At 41.9% G+C, this 14,035-nt stretch overlaps 1 protein-coding gene across 3 annotated transcripts in view; it reads left to right on the top strand.

The window, feature by feature from the left end:
* SOGA1 (suppressor of glucose, autophagy associated 1) overlaps positions 1–14,035 on the top strand; it is a 172,346-nt gene that overhangs the window by 150,964 nt on the left and 7,347 nt on the right. For all 3 annotated transcript variants that reach the window (XM_029611716.1, XM_029611715.1, XM_029611714.1), the window contains one exon: positions 2,646–4,071. In XM_029611716.1, the coding sequence (XP_029467576.1) occupies positions 2,646–4,071 (1,426 nt within the window). The remainder of the gene's footprint in view (positions 1–2,645; positions 4,072–14,035) is intronic.

Genomic DNA, 14,035 nt, shown 5'->3' with positions numbered 1-14,035 from the left:
TCTCCTTAGTAACCCGCTGTTTTGCCGCGGCCTTAACGTGTTAGTTTACCGCCTCCCCCTAGTAGGAGTTAGGACTGTGAGTCTAGTAACAAATCCATCGACACCGCTTAAGATACTCAAAAACAATAAAACACAATAAAAAAAAAAGCGATACAGAGATGATCGAGAAAATGTAATGCTGTGGGACACATAAAACCTGTCAGAAAAAAAAATAAAAATTTTTAAATACCTGTCGGAGGGCCGCGTGGGTCCAGGCGGCCGGCGGGCGGGCGGCGGCGGGAGCCGGGTGGGCGCGTGTTAAATCTAGGCCGGGTCGCACAGGCGCACATTCATCCACTGTTCCAGGCGGCGGCGGCGGGGGCGGGTGGACGCGCGTTAGTTTCAGACGGCCGGCGGGCGGCGGCGGGAGCCGGGTGGTCGCGTGTTAAATCTAGGCTGGGTCCGCACAGGCGCGCATTCATCCACTGCCGGTGGGGGCTGCCTCCGGAAACCCCCACCGGCAGTGAATGAATGCGCGCCTGTGCGACCCCTGCGATTCGGTGCTCAAGGCGTGACGTCACGACGCCCGACGTCATGGCATGTGACTGCCTTGAGCACCGAATCGCAGGGGTCGCACAGGCGCGCATTCATTCACTGCCGATGGGGGTTTCCGGAGGCAGCTCCCACCGGCAGTGGATGAATGCGCGCCTGTGCGGACCCGGCCTAGATTTAACACGCGACCACCCGGCTCCCGCCGCCGCCCGCCGGCCGTCTGAAACTAACGCGCGTCCACCCGCCGCTGCCGCCTGGAACAGTGGATGAATGCGCGCCTGTGCGACCCGGCCTAGATTTAACACGCGACCACCCGGCTCCCGCCGCCGCCCACCGGCCGTCTGAAACTAACGAGCGTCCACCCGCCCCCGCCGCCGCCTGGAACAGGCGCCCACCCGCCCGCGGCCTAGATTTAACACGCGACCACCCGCCCCCCGGATCCCGCCCGCCGACCGCCTGGACCCACGCGGCCCTCCGACAGGTATTTAAAAATTTTGTTTTTTACACTTCCTGGTGCCTGTCATTTCAAATGTCATTTGAAATGACAGGTACCAGTGCACCCAGGTTACTGTATAGGCGCTGTATTAAGCGCCTATACAGTAAAATGGGTTGCGCGGGCATAACCCTTCCCTAACGCTTCACAGCCTCGGCATGCATTTGCATGCAATTAGAAGAGAGTATCAGGCGCTAGGTCTAGAGGACTGTGCGTGCAGGGAGGAAGGGTGCGCCTGACACTGCCGCACTGTTTCTACCGCGGCCTTACAGTATCGAGCCGAAGGTGAGGGGATGGAGCAGAAGCAGAGAGAGAGAGAGCTGAGACTGAAGGCAGGAAGGTTCCCTGCTGCTTTCTTCAAAAGATTGAATTAAGAGGGATAAAAGTTTTCAAGAATGTTGATTCTATGGCAGATTGTCAAATAGGCGGGGCGGCAAACTAATTATATGGTTTCTCCCGTGACTACGCAATCAGGGGAGGCTGGGGCCCTGTTTATACTATAGCCTTTATTTCCTTAAAATGTGTTTAAACACTCAAAAATGCCAGAAAGGAAGTATCAGACATCAGTATCTTCTTTTTATTGTCAAAATTGTTTATTTTTGTTCTGTCCTCCAAATACATGAAGCCATGTGGAATAATTTAACACTGAAAAAATATAAACTGAACTGAGCCCCTGAGTTCCAGGATTGTTACACCAGAGCACAGAAGTGCAGTTATCAGAGCCATTTTTCTGGGTAAACTGGCCTGGCTGGAAATTGCCCTCTTTTTTTCCCCTCCTGAAAGTGCAAGTGGGCTTCCACAGCACACAGACTTTTAGCCCAGATAAAAAGAGGTTGAGCTTGAGGAGAGGGTTAAACAGCATGCGTACATCTGATTTTCCAATATACGCCCAGCCACACACACAGCGGATGCGATATATGTGGGCACTTTCAGAATGACTGCAAACAGCATGACCTATAGAAAGTGTACTTTTACCCACATCGAAAGGAGGCATTCCTGGGGATGTAGTTGGGTCGAGAGAGGAAAAGTATGGGCATAGATTGCATTTTCAGCACTGCATATGCACTTTTCCTACAAATTTAACCTGCTCAAAAATCTGATGCAAATATCCAACAATGAATATGTATACAACACATCTGCACGTATTAGAAATAATTTGCAAATTTGTGTCATGCATATTCCGTTTTGATCTTCTGAAAACCCGGTTGGCTGTGGGATCCTCGGGACAGGTTTGGAAAGCCCTCCAGTACTCTTGTCACTCTGGGGAACCTGGTTTCGATCCTTGGATGAGGGACTTTTAGTTGATAAGTGTTGGGTCCCTTGACAAAAGAACTCATGTGGCATTCAAGCTGAGATTCCTGAACAGTTGCATCTGAATTTTGCTCCTCTCTGCAGGTTGTACTGCTCCCATATTAGAGTTCTGTCCAGTACTGTGCTGAACCAGAACAAAAAGGTTTCGAATACATTAGCAAACAAGTTAGAGAACCACAACTTAATTGTGGCCTTTAGCAAAAGTGGTAACCTGAAAAGCATTGCTTGATGCTCCCACCATATTCAGGTGATTACATTGCAGGATTCATTTTAACTTAACCTAATTTGTTTGTATTTTTTTTCTCAATAGAGCAAAATCAATTTCTTCCATGTCAGAGTTTGAAAGCCTGCTTGACTGTTCTCCTTATCTTTCTGGCAAGACTAGCCCCATTCTCAATGAAAACAAAGGTAAAAAGGTCTCTTCCACCTCACAGCTCCTGCCAGGTGATTTATCAGATGTCACCAACCATAAATCTTGTGCTTATACAAATAGCGACAAATCGCTTACAGAACACCTTGCCAAGGAGAAGCTGGGCATCTCTTCCTGGGACTACAGCCTGGCAAGCAACCTTTCTAATCATGAGCCTGCTCAAATACAAAGAAGCCACACTGCACCAGATAAAACCGGCATTCGAGTTTATTATAGCCCTCCAGTTGTACGCAGGCTGGATGCACCATTAGTCCAAAACAAAGAAGGAAAAATCATGATTGAACCAGGCTTTCTGTTCACCATGGCCAAGCCCAAAGAGTTTGAAAAATTAGAAAGTTCTTCAGAGAGCACATGCAGCAGATGGCTCTGCAACTTTTCTAAGCAGCACCAAGACCTGCTGGAAAGCAGAAACGTAGAGAAGTCAATGACTTCTATACCCAGATTTTCCTCCTCTCTCAGTGACTTTGAAATTTCAGGCAATATGAGTGATGACATGAAAGAGATTACCAACTGTGTTAGGCAAGCTATCCGTTCCAGCTCATTGGAGAGGAAAGTAAAGAGTACTGCCTGCCAGACTGTTGGACTCTCAAGTGTTGGTACTCAGACCATTCAGATGGTGAGTGTTGGACTTCAAACTGACACTTCAAAGGGTGGCATTCACAGTAAGAGCTGGTCCCCAAGAAATTCTTTGATATCCACACGTAGCAAACAGATCTCCTCCAGCTTAGATAAAGTCCATTCCAGAATCGAAAGACCCTGCTGTTCTCCCAAGTATGGGTCTCCAAAACTGCAAAGGAGGTCTTCATCCAAGCTGGATGGTTCAAAAGATCGCAGCTTGTGGAACCTTCATCAGAGTAAGCAGAGTGGGTCTGCCTGGGCTAGATCCACCACTACCCGAGACAGTCCAGTTCTCAGTAACATAAATGATGGATTATCTAGTTTGTTCAACATTGTGGAGCACTCTGGAAGCACAGAGTCAATTTGGAAACCAGGACCTCTAGAGACTAAGGATAAAGCAGATGTAGCTAAATATGGCATAGTTCAAGAGTTCTTCAGGAATGTGTGTGGCCGGTCTCAAAATCCCACCTCAGCCACTGAGAAAAAAGACCCAACGGGAGAGAACAGCAGCAAGAAGCAAGATCATGTGCCTCCCTCTGTGTGTCAGCTGCCAGATAACGTTTCAAAAACAATCAGCAAGAAAGTCCGGCGGCAAAGCCTTGGTGATGAAAAGCCATCTACTCCAAGCCAAGGCAGTAAAGATGGAAACCCCAGGGATCCAGACATAATTTCATTCCCTACAAATGAGGTAATTGCATAAGTTTTTCTAGCTGACCCACATGTATTAGATGATAGCATGTTATGTGTTGATTTCAATGCAATACACTGATTTAGTAAAACGGCTCTCGAACATTAGGATGAGTGAGTTAATAAAGGGAAGAAAATGAGCAAGAATGTTAAGGTAATAGATTCTTAGGCTGAAACTTATTTATTATCATTTTATATCTTGCCTATTTAACCAAGGCTTCAGGCAGTATATACAATAAAACATAACACACTTTAAACAAATAAATGACATAACTCCATCCCATCTTCTGGCATCACCTACTCACAACAAAAAAAATCAATAAATAACAATGTATCACAAAATAAAATTCCACAACATGATTCAAAACAGTCAAACACCACCACTATGTAACCTCTTAAAACCAGCCACCAAAAACAGAAAATCCCTGACATCCTCCTCCTCCTCTGGTCAAGAGAAGAGAAGCTACATATAAAGGGTAAATTTCAAACAATCCACATATCAGTAAAGTCTTACACGTATAAGTTCACTTTGAAAATATTTGGGTAATTGGCCAAGTATGCATACACATTGACTTATAAAATTACACCCCCTCTTTGGCAGGCTTAACTTACCAACAAACTTCCCAGGAGACCAGCAACAGACAGAGTAGCTGCGGATGCTTTTTCTGTTCCATGGAATCAAGGACTTTAATCGTTTCCGCAAATTCCGCTTATATTGAAAACTATTCAAAAGCTAAGGAAAGGGAGGGGGGAGATTTTGATAGCTCTATTTTGGCTTTGCCAAATTTGGTTTCTATGGCTTCAATGCCTATCAGTTCAACAACCAATAATATTGCGGGGATGCCCATCCCTCGTCATATAATGCAATTGGAATCTTCTACATCCCAGCCTTCAGTGTTTGGTTCTGATGGCATAGATTTTGAAATTCAACTAGTATCATCTGTGCAGCTGCCTTCTGAAGTAAAGAAGTTTCTCCTAACTTCTACAAAATACTCTACAACTTTAAATAGAAAATCTTTTCTATCTGGTGTGCACATTTTGGTCAGGACCCCTTTAACTGTACTGTCCCTTTATTACTCTAGTATCTGCTAAATCTATCTGACTCCAGATTGAAAACTAAATCTGTCAGAATTAGTGGCATACCATGACAATTGTGATGGTGCTGCTATTGCTCATCAACTTGCAGTCAGCAAATTCATGAAAGGCCTCGCACATCTGAAAACCTCCAATAAAGGATCCCCCTGTTTCTTGGGATCTAAATATAGTTTTTGGTCACATCATGAAGCCCCCATTCAAACTGTTGGCAACAGCAGATCTCAAATTCCTGTCTTGGAAAGTTTTTTTATTTTTAATAGCTGCTTTTTCTACCTAAAGAGTAAGCAAATTTCAAATCTTGATTCAGTTTTAATTCAATGTATCTTTTCGCTGTAAATTTATACATGTTAAAGTTGCTACTTTGGTTGGTAATGTACTCGTTGTTAAATGTAAACCGGAGTGAAGGCCATCACCAATACTTCAGTATATAAAAGCCTATAAATAAATAAATAAATAAATAAATAAATAAATAAATCAGACCGCACACCCATAAGGGCAAGCAGGATCTTCAAACATTGGACTGCAGAAGAGCTTTCCTCTTCTATTTGGAAAGAACAAAATAACACAGGAAATCCTCACAGCTGTTTGCTTTTTTTAATCTAGTTCAGCAGGGCTTTTCAGTCACAAAGATGACTCTTCCAACTTTGATCTAAGCAGTTGGATGGCCAGACTAGATAGACCATATGCAGCCCAATATTCAAAGATATACGGTTATCTTGGATAACTTAAAAGGGAAATTCTGCTGCATGGCTATGCTACTGAACGTAAGTAGCACATCCCGATCCGCCCATCCCCCCGCCCCCCCCAATTGATTATCCGGTTACCTACTTAGCTAGATGTGACTTATCAGGTTAAGTGGCTGCCTCTGATCATAAACGGATATTCAGCGGCCTCCACATAGCCGGATAAGTCCTATTTATCTGGCTAAGTAACATTTCAATATTGGCCTCAACGTCTTTTTCTGCCATCATGTTTCTGTTTCTGAGTGTACATCTTATTGCTACAGTTAGTCAGGACAGCATCTTCAAATAAGGTGAAAGCCCATCAGAGTAGATATACAGTAGCTTCCGTAGCACATCTCTCTGCTTCCATAGAGGAAGGCTGCCACTTAATCTTCCAGCTATATTTTCACTGCTCATTACTGCTGTTACAGATGAGCAGCTTAGCTTTCCCTGAGGGCACCGGCAGGCTAACATGCCTGCTGATGTTCTCGAGGCCTCCCACCTTGAGACTTAAAGGGGCAGCGAGCCTCCCTGCCCTCCTCTTCCCAGCACTAACCTTCCCTCCCTAAGAAAAGAACCCATCTCTTGCCCTAACATAAGCCCTCCAGCCCCCAACCCCCCATAAAGTGGTGCTGGCTGACCTAGAGCTCTCCTTTACCCAGCTGGTGCCATTTTGAATTTCATTGCTCCTGCTCTATAGACTAAAGCTACCCTTGGATAAGAGGGACCAGAGAGGCCTCTTTTGTGGAAAGTCAGATGGGGTGACAGGGTTTGTGCCTGGAAACAGGGCTAACAGAATATTCTTTATTGAGGGGGAGGGCTATTAGGGGACCTATGCCAGGGCAGAGGGGGATCTTTTGTTTGATGCAAGGGGGTGGGAATTTGGTGGGAATTTGGTGTGGGGGAAACATAAATGTGAATTTTCAAAGCTGCGAGTAAAAATAAATAGCGCTTATGCAAATAAAATGGCATATGTGCAAGTAAATGCTACTTTAGCAACCTCAACATAAAAGCGTAAATCAGGTGCCATGAGCAAATCTTTGCGGGTAAGAAAGGTGTGGGTCACGGCGTTCCAGGAAGAGGCCGATATTTACGCAAGTAAGTTACTGTTTTATAGCACCTTACTTGCTCAATATCTGGCGTAAGTGATCGATAACATCTTAAAAGTGAAAATATGATAGGGTGAGGGGTCTAGATGAAAAGGGGAGACTTAAGCTGAAGAGCCAGGAGGGTCTTCACAAGCTGCAGATGGGCTGGTAAAATTGGTTATTTCATTGCCTGTTAAGCGCTAAATGAGCTTAAAGGTGCTGCCTCATAAACACAGTTATCATACCAAATTTAGTAGAAACAAATTTAAGTTTATTATTGAATATCAATAAGCAATGCAGGTACCTCTGGCAGCAACAGAGTCGCAGTTCTCTCTGTAGAGAAGCACTACTCTGTATCTCACTGTATGTCACTGTATGTGAGTGCTGGATTTTTATAGATAAAACATACAATAACCCCTAATAGGGATCCATGAGAGTACCACGTATTAAGTTTCTTGTGTCAAAACAAGATAAATTAAACCTAAGTTATCCTGAGCCCCCTCCCAAATTGAGGCCCACTTGCCTGATGTTCACATCAATCTTCTGTTAGTCCTTTGTCCTGTCAGATTTTCACTCTCAGGGAGGTTTCCATGACTCTGGTTATGCTGGTACCACTTTAGCTGGAACATTAGCCTGTAAGATTCTAACCTTTTCCTTCTGCTTTTTTGTGACCCTATGATCTTTCATCATAAGTTTTTGACATCTCCAGCTGCAGTCCAGATGTCTCCTGTAGTTTCTCCAAAGCAGGGTCAATAGGGCATTTAAGGTTCCCATGGTCAGAACTGCAAACAGGCCAAGGCAGCAGAGGATTCTGGGTGAGCCATAGTCTCCATGTTGGTTTCAAACTCAGGCACACATATCATTTCTCTCTTGTGCCACTTTCAAATGGCAAGAGTGGCACACCAAAGCACCAGAGAGGGTGACAGGTCAGTGAGGATAGTCCATGGCAAGTAGGCCTAGTAGTGTAGTCTAGCAACTAATCTTTGGTTTATATTGGATGTATAGAGTATTGCATGTGTCCCTCTAGATCTGTAATAATTTACGTGATACTCACATAGATATAAGCATTCCTTAGTTAGCAAATGGCAGCATTAAGGCTGAGTTACAATAAAAGTCAGTCAGTTCTGTCATTGAACTGCAAGCATGATGCATTATCATGACATTAGTCTTAAACTTTAGTTTACATTACATGAGCATAGAAGGACAGTATGAAAAAACTAAACAACTTGCAGAAGGAAGAAATTGTTCTTAAAGGATATAGGGAGAATATAAGAGGCAGTCTGTTATAGTGGACAAAGAAGAAAAAAAAAACAGAATAGCATTATAGGAAAAATGTTTGAAATCACATATAGTATTTTCTAAGTCAAGAAACCACATAATAGTGTTAGAACCAGCATAAGGATAAAAAGAACAATGAGAAGTTATTATGAAAAAAGGTATAGAAAATATAGTTGCACATCATGGGTGAGTCTCTGCAAGGAGGACAGTCTCATAATGAGCACCAGGGATAGAAGTAGAAAGGTGTTGAAAAACATAAGACATGTTCTGGTCATAGGCAGCAATTTGAATATAGGTAAACACAAGTGTCACATTACCAGAAAACATCTGTGAGAGGTTGTAAACAAACTCTAGGTAAATAACCTAATAGGTAGTGTTACAGAAAAAAATGTTCAAAAAGGTATACAGGGAACTCATAGTAGAAGGGGAATAACCAAATTCAGTATATTGGGTAAGGTTAGGAGCAGGGAGAATAGAATATGGAAGACCAGCAATGTGAGTACCATAAATGCAGGCTGCAGAAGAAATAAGGGAAAATACTTGTGCAGATGCACCAGCAGTAGGGCAAGCAAGAGAATGCTAGAAATAGGAAGCATTCAGTAGTTGCAATTAGCTGCATTCCTAATAGCAAACAGAACAGCAAGTATTTCACATATGCTGGTGTGGCAGTATTAAACATTCCTCTTGAACCTTGAATCACCACTGAAACAGCAAAGTTCACAACAGGGAAGGGAAGATCCAGAGAAAAGGACAGGTGAGCAAAGAATCAGGAACTCAAGGGAACATGTGATCCATACCAAGACATATCACACCATAAAATGGCAAGCTGTGGAACAGGGTGATTGGTTAGTGTGATCAAACCAGCTTTCATAGACAAAGGTAAAGGAGGACGTATCAAACAATCATTTAGCTGACTCAGCAAGTGAATGCATATACGTATTAGAAGTTATAGAACTGGAAAATGCTACAAAACACTTGGAATGTAGGGACTAATAAAAACTGCATTAATTCAGACTGTGTCATTAACTTGAAAATCTAAATAGTGGCATCTACAAATAGGTACATAACTAGATATTAACTAGGTATATCATAAAAATATTTTTGTTATGACAATCAGTTATCACATGTCAAATAAAGGTACATTGCCTCATAGAACAAAAGAAACCAGATTCTAGGTAAGGCCACCCCCATAGAACAAGAAAAACATAAAGAAAAGATCAGGTATAAAGTGTGAGCACTTCAGTCCATATAATGAAGGGTGCAAGATGACTTCTGTGGCAAAGGATGGGATGATTTTTTAAATCAATGACACATGGCATATACAGTTCTCTCAGTATGGTGTATTATTTACATCGGAGCATAGCCTCTTAACTCATTATTAAGTTAGATGTATATGTTACAGATTAAAGCCTAATATAAGAGCAAAACAAATTCAAATTAATCAATGAGAAAATTCCATCATGTTAATAACTCCCTGCATCTAATAATCCCTACATATACTAATCTGCATAATGTTCCCACTTTATTATAAGGCAGCATGCAATAGTCCAAACCACAAACAACTTAGGTGCTCAGACATTACATAAAAACATATATTTCTCTGAACTGACTACATTCATTCATTCATTCATTCTTCATTTGTAATGACACACAGATAACACATAAAGACAGACAACAATTGACAAACATTTGAACTAAAAATTAGACCAAAATGTGTTTGGAAAGTGTTTATTTGGATCGATCCAAGATAAAATAAAAGTCAGAATTAGAATAGATCTATTTAAAAATGAAAAGAAATCAAACTGGGAAAAAATTTAATCTTCAAGTGTTACACTCACATGGCAGAGAAGGCTGTCAACCTGGAAAATATAAAACCTGGCATATGACAAAATTAATGTAATGATTAAAATGAAATTACAGTTTCCTTGAAACTAAACATTCTGATATGCCTCAATTCAGCAAATAGCAGTCATGAAGCTACTTTCTTGTTTCTATAGTTATACCTCTAGGAGGCACCACCATAAGTTGTGGCGTGATAGCTGCTTTCCATCTGCAAATATAAAACCCCTATTCCATTTTCTAAGGTGATAATGTATAAGAGAGAAAATATAATCTAAATCAGCATATATGGTTAAATTATGTTGCAAATTACTGCTATAAACATAACAGACCCATCAGTAAACCATGGCATGGAGTCCTGTATTCCTAAATTTTGAATTGGAATCTCATTGGATAAAGGCAAAACTGGGATATAACTGTTATCATTAGGATATGACAATTTTTAGTTAAATACTTTAGCATTGATTATATGTATATAAGTTCTTTCTTTTTTTTCTCTGACATCTGTTTAATTAAATAACTCATATCCTTAATCTATTTTCTTCTCTTACACATTACCATACCATAATTCAATCCATCCACTAATGTACCCTAAACATCAAACAATTTACAGCGTCAAGCCAACAAAAACTGTTACAAAAAGAGAGCTCCTTCCATTTATTTTAAAATGCAACTTTCCTATTCACGTTTTTTTTTCTGCTGCAAAGAGGAGTGAATTCCCGAGGGTGGGGCTACTCCTACTGCTCCAGTCAAACAATGATCTACATATTTTACTTTATACTTCAATCAATAGTTTACACACCCATATCTAGCAGAGCAAATATCTTGTTAACCTGTAGAAATAAAATCTCACGTACAGAGAAAAATTTGATTCATCTTTTAACTCTAATCACATGGGAAGACAAAGATGGCTACCGGATACCTTTTCATTTCTAACTGAAGTAGGAAACTACTGTGAATATTTTACCTAACTTAAAAAGAAAGAAATCCCATTCTGTTCTAACCACATAATTTTTTATTTTATTAAGCAAAGAAAGCAGAAAAGTAAAAAGGAAACTTCTCACCTCTATCGGATCTCTGAATAACCATTACAAACATCTTCTTTGTTCAAAAAGCAAGGCACTCAGAAACTAACTGTACGTTTCAACTCATTCTGCCATACAGGTTCCTTCCCTAAATAAACAGTATCTATAGTATTGTATTACATCTAATAGGGATAAAATATCAAAATTTATAAACATATATCTAACAAGCATTCCAGTCTGATTCAGGACCAAAACATGCATTATATGCATAGAAAAGTGACAAGACAGCTTCAGAGCCGTTCACCTTCCTTATCTATCTCACATACCAGTATTTATTAATATAAGAACATGCCATACTGAGTCAGACCAGACCATCAAGCCCAGCATCCTGTTTCCAACAGTGGCCAATCCAGGCCATAAGAAACCTGGCAAGTACCTAAAAACTAAGGGGTAGATTTTAAAACCCCTGCGCGTGCCGGTGCGTCTATTTTGCTTAGGCTGCCGGCACGCGCAAAGCCCCGGGATGCGCATAAGTCCTGGGGCTTCGTAAAAGGAGCGGGAGGGGGTGTGTCTGGGGCGTGTGCGGAGGGGCAGGGGGCGGTCCGGGGCGGGTTCGGGGGCGTGGCAACGGTTCGGGGCAGGCCGGGAGGGCGGTCCCGAGTCCCCCGGCACAAGCAGACGTAACTTGCCCAACAAAGGTAGGGAGGGGGATTTAGGTAGGGCTGGGGGGTCGGGTAGATAGGGGAAGGGAGGGCTGCTCCGATTTCGGAGCGGCCTTAGAGGGAATGGAGGCAGGAGGCAGGCTGTGCGGCTCAGCGCGCGCAGGCTGCCGATTTTGCACAGTCCTGCGCGCACCGACCCTGGATTTTATAAGATACGCGTGGCTACGCGTGTATCTTATAAAATCTGGTGTACTTTTGTTCGCGTGCGCGTATGTTTTGAAGATCTACTTCAAAGTCTATTCCATGTTACCATTGCTAGGAATAGCAGCGGCTATTTTCTAAGTCAACTCAATTAATAGCAGGTAATGGACTTCTCCTCCAAGAACTTATCCAATCCTTTTTTAAACACAGCTATACTAACTGCACTAACCACATTCTCTGGCAACAAATTCCAGAGTTTAATTGTGCGTTGAGTGAAAAAGAACTTTCTCCGTTTAGTTTTAAAGGTGCCACATGCTAACTTCATGGAGTGCCCCCTAGTCTTTCTATTATCTGAAAGAGTAAATAACAGATTCACTTTACCCATTCTAGAACTCTCATGATTTTAAACACCTCTATCATATCCCTCAACCGTCTCTTCTCGAAGCTGAAAAGTCCTAACCTCTTTATTCATCCATCATTTAAAGAAACCATACTTTATTAGTTTCTGTCCAAACTCAATGCTAGCCATCAAGAGAAAGCCGACAAAACCAAACTTTTGTAAACAATCTACTAAATTAAATCCACTTTCTGTAGAAATCAACTCATTTCTCCACAACTTTAATTCCTCATCAGTCTGTTTACAACTATCAAACAGAAGAAGCAATTCATTTAAACCAGTTCTCCCCACTGTTTCTACTTGCGCATAAGAATAACTTTTGAAATTTACATAATTCTCGCTTCCTCTTATCTTCCAACACAGTTAATTCCCCAGCTCCCAGTGTCCTTTCAAATGCTAAAACTTCCATGGAATTTGTAAATTAAGATTGCTGTAATTTACACCGTGGCAGCAATCGCACAGAGCCCTGCAAGCACGGAGAGGATTTAAACGAAAGGACTAACTGTTCCTGTCCTAAACCTCTTTATGTGTTCCAGTACAAATGTATTAACAAATATATAGGTAAACTAACCAGAATCACTCCTAATAAGCTTTCATTAAGTATACTAGAAAGAATCTAAACATCCCCACAGCACAATCAAAATAAATGTACTTTTATCTACAATTGGCCAAAGAAAATCTCTTACTTGCAAACAAAATTATACTTACATACAGATCTGTCTTTCGCGTTGCAAGCAGTCTCTCTCTTTTGTCTATCTCCGGGTATTACTTTTCAATAGACAGCCAAAAATCTTCTGTCTGTGTGTCTGTCGGTCAGTCTCCGGGTATCACGTCTGAATAAACATCCAGACATCTTTATCTGGGAAACTTCCTTCGGACGAGGAGCCAATTGATGTCCGAGTACCAGTGTTGAATCTGAACCTGTCCACCAGATTCAGAAGCAAGACTGCCCAATTCACAGTGGCCTCAGCCTATCTGGGGTGCCAAAATGTTAAGCGCTAAATCAGCTGCCCCATAAACACAAAGGGCCAGATTTTATAACATGCGCGCAGGTATAGATTTGTTCGTGCAACCCGGCGCAAACAAATCTATGCCCGATTTTATAACATGCGCGCGCAGGGGGAGGCAGGGGTAGGTTTTCGGGGGTTCTAAAAAGCGCTACATAGATGGACAAGTAGCGCTTTTCAGATTTATCCGGCTAAGTGCCGCTACTTAGCCCGAAAAATCAGAACTTATCTAGATAAGTGCCAGATAAGTCCAAACTTGCGCAGTTCGCGGTATTTACATTTACGTGCATGTAAGCAGGCATATGTACTCGTATTTTAGAACTTGCACATATCATTTGCACTCAGGTTATAAATACTATAGCAGCTTTGCACGCAGCTACATACATGTGTATATGGGCACACATGAGCAGTTTTGAAAGTTATCCTCTTAACTTGCAATTAGCTGCCCTTTTGAAGATTACATCCCCAGACCACAATCACACTTACTTTTCCCAGTATGAACACAGGATTTACTAAACTGCAATGTTCATGTACCAAAGTTTAATAAATCCAGTGAGAACTAATTTATGCTAAAAGGAATGTCAATGTGCTATTTTAACATGGCTTAATAATAAGACTCTAAGCCTATTAAATTCAGTTGGTCATATGAGG

Source organism: Rhinatrema bivittatum, chromosome 8 (genome assembly GCF_901001135.1).
Source record: "Rhinatrema bivittatum chromosome 8, aRhiBiv1.1, whole genome shotgun sequence".
Taxonomy (NCBI): domain Eukaryota; kingdom Metazoa; phylum Chordata; class Amphibia; order Gymnophiona; family Rhinatrematidae; genus Rhinatrema; species Rhinatrema bivittatum.
Note: the sequence above shows the minus strand (reverse complement) of the source record. Positions and strands in the feature narration are given on the sequence as shown.